This window comes from Tiliqua scincoides, chromosome 6, assembly GCF_035046505.1.
Source record: "Tiliqua scincoides isolate rTilSci1 chromosome 6, rTilSci1.hap2, whole genome shotgun sequence".
NCBI lineage: Eukaryota > Metazoa > Chordata > Lepidosauria > Squamata > Scincidae > Tiliqua > Tiliqua scincoides.
Window position 1 is genome coordinate 50,352,894 of NC_089826.1, and position 12,338 is coordinate 50,365,231.

The window sequence follows — 12,338 nt, forward strand, 5'->3', positions numbered from 1 at the left end:
GCAAAAGTGGTGCTTGCTGTTGAAAGGGTGGCCCACATGATAATTAGGCTTTCCCAGCTCAACCCTTTCAGCAGTGTCTCTTCTTCTAGTGCAGGGGTGTCCAAACCCTGGCCTGGGGGCCACTTGCGGCCCTCAGGGACTCCCAATCCGGCCCGCAGGGAGCCCCCAGTCTCCAGTGAGCCTCTAGCCCTCCGGAGATGTGCTGGAGCCCATGCTGGCCCAACGCAACTGCTCTCAGCATGAGAGTGACTACCTCTCAAGTGACCTGTGCGACAAGGGTTGCTTACTGTTTGACATCTGTGATGCAGTAGCAGCAGCAAAGGAAACACCTGCCTTGTTTTGTGCAAGGTCTTTTATAGGCCTTGAGCTATTGCAAGACCTTCCTTCCTTCATATAAGTTCCATCTCTAATATATTCATTTATGTAAATTTATTCAAATTTTATTCCTGGGCCCCCACTACAGTGTGATGTGTAGAGAGATGATGAGTAGAGAGATGATGTGGCCCTCCTGCCAAAAAGTTTGGACAGCCCTGTTCTAGTCACTTTGCAGCTCAACAGCTGATGGTGGTGCTGGGAGAGCCGGACTATCGTGCAGGCTGCATTTGGCCCGCGGATTTTATGCTTGATGCCTCAGAATATTGTCTATGAGCTTCCAGTCAGGGGCGTTTCTCTGAATTTTGAGGGTGAAGGAAGCCCAATATTAGTAGCTGATCAGAAAATGCACCTGGCTTCATCGTTAGTAAAGAACACATCATGTTCCTGTATGTGCCTTGCCTTGCAGCAGTGCTTGTACAGTGCAAACAAGCTTATTTTGTGTGTGTGTGTGTGTGTGAGAACTTTGTATTAAAACATGTACTGCTTGTCTTTGACAATATTTTTGATCCCTGTTGCAAGTATGAAGTGCAGGCAGGACTGAAGATTATTTCTAGAAGGAGACTAAATTTAAGAAGTTAACAATACTTAATGAGCTTCAGATGTGATATTCAAAAAAAAAAAGGTGGGCCAAGGTAGGCACAGTAATAACATCAAGGGAACCAGTAGGCACTGGAATTAATTTGTTAATGCATTAATATTCTTTGACTGTGCTCTGCTTATTTTTCAAGACCGTATAGGAAAATGCAGCTTATAAGTGCACATTAAGCAGAGCTTCCTGTTCTCAGACAGTGCTCTTCTTCAAGCTGGATAATGGCAATGCATTGAAATGCTAGGAGTCCAAGTATTAAGACTGCCTGTATGAAAGGCTGCTTGAGGAGAGATAATTAGCTTGTTTACTGTCTTGGAGAGATGGAATGTGTTGTTTACAACGCCTGTTCATCTGCTGTTTTTTCCCCGCGTAGTCAAAACTTGCTGTGCGATGTGACTATTGTAGCTGAAGACATAGAAATTGCAGCCCATAGAGTTGTGTTGGCAGCTTGCAGTCCATACTTCCATGCCATGTTTACAGGTACTACATTTTTTCTTATTGCTTGTTATTGTTACAGAATGGATTGTGGACATTTCAAAGGCAAAGAAGCTATAGGGAGTGGGGATGGCTTTCTTAAGAGGGCTGGCTCACAACTTCTTTGTGAGTGTGTGAGCTGGCTAGGACTCTTCGAGTTGACACTGGATAATACAGATGTCTTTCATTCACATATACAAGTTGTCAGTTGATGCTACAGCCTCTGTAGTAAAATGTGCCTCACTGATGTGCAAAGTCAAACGACTGCAGTGGTAAAAAGTGCATGTGAGAAAGAGTTGTGTTGAAATGTGTTGCAATAGCAGTTATAATATTTGGAGACTGAACACTTTACATGTTACCGGGCAAAATGGACTTTGTGACCTTGGCATCATAGTGCTGAAGTCCATGTTTTCATGTGGATTACATAACTTTGATATCTAGACTTTGTCTCTTGGCGTAAGTTCAACAGATGCATCTTTTCCTATACTTGCTCTCTACTGATCATGCTGTATGTTGAAGGCCTGTGGGTTGGTTTGCTTATTTTTCTGCCCTCCCTTCCCTCCCCCCCAGGCACCAGGGCAGCTTACAGCAGATATTAAAGCATATTCATATAAGCTGATCCTTCTGTCATAGTTGGGGAAGGAAGGGGTACTGTCCAAGTTTAAAGATGGCACTGGCAAGTAGCAGCCTTGCTGGCTGGATTTGCCAGACCCCAGGAATAGCTTGTGTTTATCTTCTGTTACCTTTAGTGAATTTCACTGTGTTCCGGTATGAATTTTCAGTTGCTATTTTAGAGCAAGGCATGAACATCAAAGCTCTGAGTTTACAATGAAATCTCAAAATAAGACACACTCGTTTCAGTGAGAGTTACACCATATCAATCTGCACATGATTGCAGTCTTGTCTCTCATTTCTTTACATTCTGTTATTGGACCAAGTCATTCAATGAAGTATGTATATTTTTGTTTCAAGTTCTGTTATAGAAGATACAGAGGTAAAAATGTGGTATTCTCATACAAGCCAGGACTTAGGCTGTTGCTTTTGCCAAATACTCATGGAGGGCTCACTGTTATGCAAATAGAGTAGAACCATTTTCCTGGTGGTTCTTTTCTCCTCCTCCTGGGTGTGCCATCTCTTGATTGGCATTGGGCGATCTGCTCTGATGTCACAACAGGCTTTGCAGGCAGAGCTGTTGCAGTGTATGACAAGTGTAGGTTCTTGGGTGAATGTGGAGCATAAGAATTGTACTCCAACTCATAAGACTGCCTTAAAAGAAGAGAGCCGTTGTAGCAAGGTACTAGTTCTCTTGCTCTACTTCCCTCAGACCGGTACTTAGACATGAGGAAGGCAGGAACAACTTTGCATGCTCTGCCTTATAACCTTTTATTGTACTATTGCACAACCCTGCTATTGAAAGGGAAAGTGTGACCTTTCTTGGCTTCCTCTGAGAAGCAACAACTAAATGAGTTGTACAGGACAAAACTTCTGCACTGTAAGGTACTGGGAGTTTTTGGGCTTGAAGACTTGTTCTAAATTCTCTTCAGTAAACACTTTATTCTGGCACTGCAGATGGTCTCCATGATCAGTGTTCAGCCTCCACAAGCTGGTATCATGCTTCCCCTCTTCTGGATAGAGGTGGCATTGTTTGAAGGTTGATGAGTCAAACATTGCTAATATTAATCCGCGTGTGTGGTGCCGGAATTTTCTAGAACAGTTTCTGCTGGCATGACATAACACATTAAAGTTGACGCACTCCTGTTTTATGAATAGCTCAGCTTTGTGTCTTTTCCGTTTAGGAGTGTTGTCTGTTGATATTGTATCACTCATAATTCCAGGGCTAGAAACTTCCTGAATGCAAAAAAAATATATAGCTGTTGGCATCTAAGGGTCATACAGTTCTGAGCAGGCAGTGTAGCTAAACTTGATGCTTGCTCTTAGTGTTCAGAATATTTTTCCAGCATTGCCTGGTTCTTATAAGTTGAGTACTATAAAAGGCGCACACAATCCACATACTGGAGAATAAGCATTTTCTCTTTTCTGGAACAGGGAGCTAAGTTTGCACTGTCAAAGCCACCTGTGATAAATGATGTTTAACAGAACTATGCATCCCTGTATTGTAGGTGAAATGAGTGAGAGTCAAGCAAAGAGAGTTCGAATAAAGGAAGTTGATGGCTGGACCCTTAAGATGCTTATTGACTATGTTTACACTGCTGAAGTTCAGGTTACAGAGGAAAATGTACAGGTGAGTGGGAGGATTCTGTCAACTCATCCTATAATGATATGCATGATGATACAAAAAGCAAGGAGGCTTTTTTTCTTGTGGGGGCAATGGTACATATTTTTAGCTTCTTAGTCATAAGATGGATATGTGCATTTTAATAGCATTTATGTGATCTTAGCACGTTTCTCTGGTTCAAATTACTTGCAACAGATCTGAACTTTAAAGTGAAAGCTGTGTTCACCTGCTCTTTCATAGCCCTTGACAAGCTGTTGTGTAATGTTTGATTGCATTTTAAACCCTTGCTTCCTTGGAGTTGCTCAGGATGGTGTACATAACAGGTGGCATCCCAACTAGCGCTCTCACTGTCAGGAGCTCACTCAGCAAACAGAAACTTCCTCCATGAATGGAAGGAGCATTCCATTCATGAAAGAGGTTATTGTGCTTGGACAACTTCCACAAGCAGAATACTCCTCCTTCTATTTGCAGAGTGAGCACCTGATAGCAGGTGTGCTAGTTGTATTGCCACCCAGTATCTTACCTTCTTCTCCACCCTCTCCCCTGCACTTTATTTTCGCAATAAGCCTGTGAAGTATATTGCAAACATCTTGGCTCAAGGTCACCCAGTGAGCATCATTTAAACCTGGATCACCTAGTTTTTACCCTCTAACCACTACATCACACTGATCCTCTATTGTAAACATAATGGCAAACTTTTGGAAAAAATGCTTAGAAAGCAGTTTTTGTTTTTGAAAGGGCCATGAAAAATATGCTGCCTTCTGGTATTAGTTGTTACTGTACATGTAGAAAGTGTTGGTGTAACTAAAATGGCAAGTTCTATTGCTAAGAAACAGAAGTTGATGCCAAGCTGTATTCTGAGAGTGGTCTGCTGAAGCTAAGTAGGTCTAGATTATGTATCTGGATTTGGGAGTTCATCTGGGAACTCCACATGTGCTGATGAGTTCCACAGTGAAAGGAAAGCATGCTATAAAGAGATGAATAAATGCTTGCACCCTTCATGGTGACGGCAAACATGAATTCCTGGGGATAGCTGTACTAGGTGCAATTTGAGTGATGTGTACCTGAAGATGGTGCAATTTGAGTTTTTTCACTGCCAAATGTGGCAGCTACTGGCTTTACATTCCTTTTAGGTAACATTCCCCAAATTTTTAAACTGGTTGTTCTGTATGTAGGCAAGGAAAAAAGGTAGATAGAGCAAGAGGGACTTCGCACATACTAGGGGGACAAAAAAAATCCTTCCAAGAAAACTTTTGGGGATGCAGACTGTGCTTGTGGGAGCAGAGAGTAGCTTACCACAGTCTGTGAGGTTTGAAAGTTATGCTGAAAAGATAACCTTCTCTGGATCCCATGCTGACAGGAAAGCAAAAAGCAAATTAAGGGAATTGACCTCAGAGGATGCATTTCCTTAAGCATGTGTCTGTGGAGCCCAGTTCCACCCCACTTCATTGGAGCCTTAAGCTCTATCACCACTTTAAGAGCCAGGGAAAGGATTGTGTTGGTTGAGGAGCCACCAGGTGGCAGCTTTACATAAAAGGGAATGGACAGTGGGCAGGACTTGACTTTAGAGCCTGGACCCACCCGAATACATGGCAGGGATCCATAGTCCCCCAGTGCCCTGGCTACTCAGCTTCATGTTGGCTGTCTTGAGAGTTGCAGCAGCCTTAGTGTTCACTTAGTAAAAACTAACATTGTGCAGCGAGTCTAGAGTTTACTCATCTGTGCCTGTAGGTGTACACATGCAACATGTGGGCAAAGATGGGTTAATTCTGTGTGCAGTTTGCACAGAGTGAAGAAAATCTAGTCACCATGTGACTCCAGATCATTGCAACTTCTGCAGCAGCCAGTGACATTCCAGGAGGGCCTCTGGGAGAGGAAGCAAGGACAAAGATGCGTTTGGGCCCTTCCTCTTCGTCCCTGCCCTGGCCATTGTGGCCACTTTGTTCTAAGCCAGGGGTGTCCAAAGTTTTTGGCAGGAGGGCCACATCATCTCTCTGACACCGTTAGGGGCCGGAGGAAAAAAAATTAATTTACATTTAAAATTTGAATATATTTACATAAATGAATTTATTAGAGATGAAACTTATATGAATGAATGACGGTCTTGCAGTAGCTCAAGGCCTATAAAAGGCCTTGCACAAAGCAAGGCTGGCCTTTCATTTGCTGCTGCTACTGCATCACAGATGTCAAACAGCAAGCTGTGGAGGGAGCCCTCATCCCACAGCTCATGCGAAAGGTCAAACAGTTGCCCTCATGCTGAGAGCAGTTGTGTCCGGCCAGTGCAGGCTCCAGCAAGTCTCCCAAGGGCCAGAGGCACATTGGAGACTGGGGGCTCCCTGAGGGCCGCATTGAGAGACCTCGAGGGCCGCATGTGGCCCCAGGGCCGGGGTTTGGGCACCCCTGTTCTAAGCAGTAGTAGGACCTCAGTCACTGCTTAGAGCAGGTTAGGGTGAGTAGGACTACCTAGCAAGCAGCTGCTACCTGCCTGCATAGGAAGCATGGGGGGATTGAGCCAGTGGGGGGGGGGGTTGTGGTACAGAGGCCCCAACATTGTTTCAGGCCCTGCTAAACCCTGGCACCAATACTGACAGTGTAAAGTGGAGTGGGATTGATCTTGATGTATGCCGTTAGATGTCTGTTCTCGGGCCACATCTGTCTTTCGCCTTGCTTTCTTGGAGCAGACCAAGGATTAACTGAAAGCAAATGTAATAGAGAGTGTTTGTATTTAGATGCTTGCCTCCAAATGGTGAAACTTTTCACAGGCAACAACACTTGTGGCTTCTTAATGACAAGCACTTTGATCAAAAGTTTGATACAATACTTGGCAACAGGTTAGTGTAATGATATAAAATCTCTAGTCTTTGTACTTAACATGACTGCGCACGTTTTTAATGGGTATCTTTTTCTGCGTGGTAGGCTGGAGCTAGCTCCAGGCTGAGTTGCTCCTTCCCTGCCTATTACAACTTGGCTCTTAAAATGTGAAGTTGGATTTTATTAGGTCTTATTGAACTTGGTTGTATTGCTAGCAGTGCCTTAAGTAATCTAAAAGTCATCATTCCTATCTGCTCAGTGGGGGCCTACTGTCATGCTTCTGAGTTTGAAAGAACCTCTAATGGGGTAGTCATTCTGAGAGTGGATGTCAACGTGGCACCTCCTGTATGCTAATGATAATGCTAGTGATAATGAAGGGGCACTGGCACATGGTTATTGTAACCTCTATAAAATTGTTTGCCTCATATGTATGTAGACACTGCATGCCAGAAGTCTGTGGCCGCTGCAGTGTTGGCATAATCTTTGCATGATTTGGGTCCAGTACATAAGGTGGGAATCTAACAAACATTACAGCAGCCCTGTGGAGTAGTGCCATGAGTACAGGCTTCTAGATGCTGTGGCACACAGGAGGTGTCGTGTCTAAATTGGTTTCCAGTCAATAGGCAGCATAAACTCATCCTACCTATTTAGCAGGAATGGGAACACGAGTCTGCTGACTCACGGACTCATTTTTTGCTGACTTGTGGAGAGTCACACATGTGGAAGTCTCAACAAAACACTCGAGTCAGGGTCCCTGATTCGTGAGTAGCCATCCACTTGGGCGACTTGAGTCACCTACCAATGGCTACTGCTTGCACTGCCTCCATCTCGCCCCCAAAAAACCTCTTGTGATGATCTGGAAGCCAGGCTTTGTGCACGGGAGCAGCAGCTCCTGCACCTGAAGCAAGGGATATTATATTCAGAAATGGGTGGGAGAGTGGAGTGAAATTAACTTTTTTTGTTTGACCTTAAAACTTGCGGGCTCTAGTGATGCAGAACTTGTAGCAACTTCTGCAGAAGTATCCATTTTAGCTGGCTCAGTAATACACATGAGGTGCCAGCATGTCTGTAGATCCCGGGGGAGGTAGGTGCCTCCTGTGGTCCCCCAGAACGTCCATTGGACAGAGGATGTGGCTCTGAGACAGGAGCAGCCATTTTTCCCCATTGGGACAACTGGGTTTTGCAAGCAGGAGGAGAGGGCTGGGGTGGATGAAGCAACCCTCTGACACTTCCGGTCCGCAGTACAGGTCAGGTGTGTCTCTGAGTGACGCATCACATGCTGGCCATGCAGCTTAGATGAAGCAGGCTGCAGACCTGAGGTGTGTCATTCCTGACTGTGAGCTGCTGCTTGTTTGACCTGCAGAGAGTTCTCCCATATCCATGCTGTTAGCCTGATAGTTAGGCTGTTATTATTGGACGCCTGGATAGTGGGTGCTTTGCCCCCCCCTCCCGAAGACTCGTCCTTTCTTCCAGAGACATGCCTGAAAGTAACCGTCAGTCACTGTGTGTCTGAGCAGCATGTCTCCCTTGATTCAGCCTGCCTGTACTGTGGCTAAGCTCACAGGGGTTTACCTGGGCTTCCTCCCCTGTGCCCTCCTGCTTTGCCAAGCTGGGATGTGTCCTTTCTCCCTCCCAGCCATGCCCGTGGGTTTTGAGGGCAAGTGGGTTTTGTTGTGGCTGGGGTGGGGAGGGAACAACTCAGCGGCGTGTTCCACACCGCTGCCTTAGATGGAATGGGCAGGGACAGCAGGGGAGTGTTTAAAGGAAACTCCAAAACATGCACAGAGCCTGGCAGCAGCTCCGTTTTGAAGGGAACGACTTGAGACTTGAGTCTTTTCAAGTTGTGAAAGCGCTCCAGGCAGCTCAGAAAGTGCCCCAGTTATGTCACGTTGTAGAGTTGCAGGGGGCAGAGACTCGAGACTCGACTTAAGTTAAACCATGCTTGATTTGCCCATCCCTGCTGTTTAGTGACTGTCAGCTGGCTTTAGCAAGGGCAACTGCCAAAAATCAGAATGGAGGGAATAGTGCCAAAATGAAAATCTACTCCGTCATGAAATAGCAGTGAGTTCTCTTCAGCTCTTGTTTGGAATTGCTTAACTCTTTGGAACTTTCCATGTGTTGGGTACTGTGATTCTGATATACAGTTAGTTCTCAAAGTAAGGAAATGTTTGATCCCTTACCTTGGCACAGCGTTGTTCTTATGCCAGTGCTGGAAAGTGGGTTAGGATTGTGTCATAATTCAGTAGGGCTGGTATTACCACATCTTTTCCTAGTCGGGAATTTGCTGCAAAACATGACTCCTGCTCTAGCTGTATGATTGCCCTGATCCTAAAAAGGAAAAAACTTGATTGTTGGCTTACTCGATATTGGATACCCATTTCTTTAGTTGTTCAAGCAACCTGGAACAGGTTGTGTTTCAATCTGTAAACATTGGTGTCTCACCTTGCTAACTGTTCTCTGTATGTGGTTCAGAACTTGAGGTACTTGAGCTCAACTGAAGTGTTAAATGTCATGTCCTGACACTGCTGTTTCTCTTAGTAGATCTAGTTGTGGTGGAGACCTTCACTAAAGTCATACTGCTACCCATTCCTCTCAAAATACAACACTTTGCTTGTATGTAGCTGTTGAAACTTTTCAGCTTTGAATGTTTTTAATAACTCTTTTCTCGTCAAGATATCGGGATCACCTTGCTACTACAGGCCCTCCAGGGCCTCCCTGGGCCTCCCAAGGCATTAACATAGTCACTTCCTGTTTCTCCGTGAAACTGGAAGTCGCATTATTTCTATCGCAGAGCTCGGTCAAGTCTGGACGGATGTCCTCAGCCTCTGCTGAGCTCAGATGCCCCTCCGGAGGTGAGGGGAGCAGAGGATGTGCACAGGGGGGCATGTACTGGGGGGCCTGAACCCTATCCGTGGGTAACAGAATCTGTGGATATGGGGGCAGATCACCTGTATTTTGTTAATTGCATCAGCTGGAATAGTTTTTTGCTAATAGCCAAAGCTACTTTGTTTTCAGAGGTATCTAAAATTAAAAGGTATTTTTTTCTACCTAACAGACTGGCTTGCATGCCTTTAGTGAGAGTTATGACATAATGTTAGACAGGAAACTGCTGGTTTCCCTGTCAGTGTTTAATGGCAAAGGAGGTGCATGGATTGCTCTCCGTACTTTTCCTCAACCAAATGCTAGATGAAAAGCTAGATGAAAAGGGAGGGCTGCAGGGAAGAGTTGGCACCCCCATCTGTCCACCTGTTTTGCAGATAAGACTTTAGCTCAGCACTGAAGCATCTGCTCATGTGCAGAAGTTTCCTGGTTCAGTCCATTGCATCTCCATGTAGGGCTAGGAAAGACTCTGGTTTGGAACCCTGAAGAGCCACGCCAATCAGTGTAGATGATACTGACCTAGACTGACCAATGCAGTAGAAGTAGGCATTTGTACTTATGGTATATACACAGCTGTCTTTGTGAATGGGACAGTTCCATATGGAACTACTGTTGTGGGGTCTAGCTGGGCCTGCAATGTTGAGCGTCTATGATGGGTATGAGAAGAACATCTGTCCCGTTGTTTACTTGGCATTCAGTACCTTTTGCTTTTGAAGTTGTGTCTGATACTTCCAGATCACATGATGTCTTTCCTTGGCTATCTCTTCATTGGGCAGGCCTGAGAATTTCCTAATCAGGAAGAAACTTAACACGTATGCCCTGATAAAATGAGCAGTGAAACAGAATGTGTTGAGTTGTTCCCACCTCACCTCAGCCACAGGGGCAAACACTTTCAGGGATAGGGATCTTTCTGTAGCATTCTGTAAATTCAGTTCCCTCTAGACAGAGATATTAGGAAAACGACCTCTTGACTCGAAGCACCCAATTCAAATTGCTTATGGAACGAAAACATTAAAATGTGCTATGTATGTATTACAGGATGCAAGGTTACAGTTAAACCTTAATTTGCGTGTATCTGATTTTATGTGTGGAGATTATTCTCTTTTTGGAAACGTCATACCTAAAAGCACACTGTCTTGCCTTACATCCACTCGATGGGCTTATGTAATTTGAAAGACAGAATAGTTATGGATACTGAGATGTATAGTGGGCCCTTGGTACCTGCAGACACTGCATCTGTGGATTCCACCATCCATGGATGCCAAGCCCCTGCCTGAGAGGGCTTCCAGGACACAGCTGGAAGTCGAGGACATTAATCAGAAGTGGCTTCTGGTCGCATCCTGGAGGCCTTCTGAGGAGGCAGATAGACCCATGGAGTGGGCCGCGGCCTGGCAGAGTCTCTGGAGGGCCTGATGCAGCCCTTACGTGAGTAATTGTAGTGCTGTGACCCTACCCCCTACCGATTCCAGCATCTGCAGATTTCAGCATCCATAAGGGGTTCTGGAATGGATCCCTGTGAATTCTGAGGGCAAACTGTAGTTCTAACATAGTTTGATGGGGAAATGCGAGGTCATACTAGTATAACAATGCTAAAAATGGTTCAGTTGTTGAGGATGTGGATGTGTTTACAATGGGGAGCCCATAGATAGATATATAAACCAACAGTGTGTTCTTAGAAGAGAAACTAGTATTGAGTTGAGTGTACAGCTGTTTTTATCTAAGGAGGAAGAGAGGCTTCTACCACGTTGTCTTAAGGAGCAAATATTACATAGCTTATGCTGTTTGATGGAACCTTGACAGCATAAGTATCATTAATCTAGGTTTTCCTAGGTTTCTTTGTATCATGTCTCTGTGGGGGAAAACCTGGTAGCTGCAGAAATAGAACACCCGGTTAGAGAGAGATTTGTCCAACACAATCTGGTGTTAGTAGCTAAATTTAAATTGACCCTGTGGACTTCTTGGATTAAAATTCAGCAATGTGTAGAAAAATTAACTTTCACAAAAGTGATAACTTCCCTTTAGAGTATTTTCCCCTCTAAGATACCAAGTTATTCTTTCAGGACAAGGTTGGCCCAAGATCTCCTGATAAAGCATGGCAAATGCTGCTCCCCTTACTTGATGATGTGCCAGCCTTTGTTTCTCCTACTCTTCTAGGTGCTCCTCTCCCTTCCAAATTTCCTCTTCCTTTTCCAATCAAAGGAGTGGAAGGAGAAGATGGGTGCCCTCTACCAATTTACTGCCTGAAGCTTACCCCCCCTTAGGGCTTAAGCTGGCCTCATGGATGGGCTAGCCCTGCATCAGAAACCTTGTGTGGTAGAACAGAGGTGTCAGACTCATTTCATATAGATGCCATTCATGGCACCTGGTGAGGGCCAGAAGTAGTGTTATTAAACAGGAAGTGATGTCATTAAGTAGCTGATGACCAGAAATAGACACTTTGTTCTTGCATAGAAACACATTAGCTGCAAATGATAGAAGAGAAAATGTGCAAATCTTTATCATATTTTCAAGATATGGGAGAACCCAATTATCATCTGGGCCACCCTTTCAACACTGCTATTTCTGCCACAGTGTCAGTTTGCAGCTGAGAGGTGGCCTGCGAAGTGACACCCTGATAGAAGTGGCACTCTTAAGTGTGTCCTGTGTGATAATTGGACTCTCCCAGCACTCGGCAGTGTCTCCTTTTCCCATGCCTCTTGGTCTGCCCCTTTCCCTGTAGTTTCTTGCCTTCTGAGGACTCTTTCCATTTCTTCCACCCAGAGCCTTGGCAGAAGTGGCACTGCTGAAAGGGTAGCAGGACATGCTTCATAATTGGGAGAGCCCAGTTATCATGAGGGCCAGATAAAGAGCTTCTTGGGGACCACATCTGGCACACAGGCCTTACATTGGACACCCTGACTTGTGCCTTATGAGCTTAAACTTACCTTATCAGCTTAAACTTGTGCGTGGTTGGGGAGTAAAACTTTATCGCCC

The 12,338-nt window shown here is 45.0% G+C and overlaps 1 protein-coding gene across 1 annotated transcript in view; it reads left to right on the forward strand.

The window, feature by feature from the left end:
• The first annotated feature begins 1,338 nt into the window (after positions 1-1,338).
• The window catches only part of KLHL2 (kelch like family member 2), a 45,002-nt gene continuing 34,002 nt past the window's right edge, over positions 1,339-12,338 (forward strand). Inside the window, exons 1-2 of the mRNA XM_066632066.1 lie at positions 1,339-1,444; positions 3,559-3,680. Of these exons, the coding sequence (XP_066488163.1) occupies positions 1,435-1,444; positions 3,559-3,680 (132 nt within the window). The 5' untranslated portion in view covers positions 1,339-1,434. The remainder of the gene's footprint in view (positions 1,445-3,558; positions 3,681-12,338) is intronic.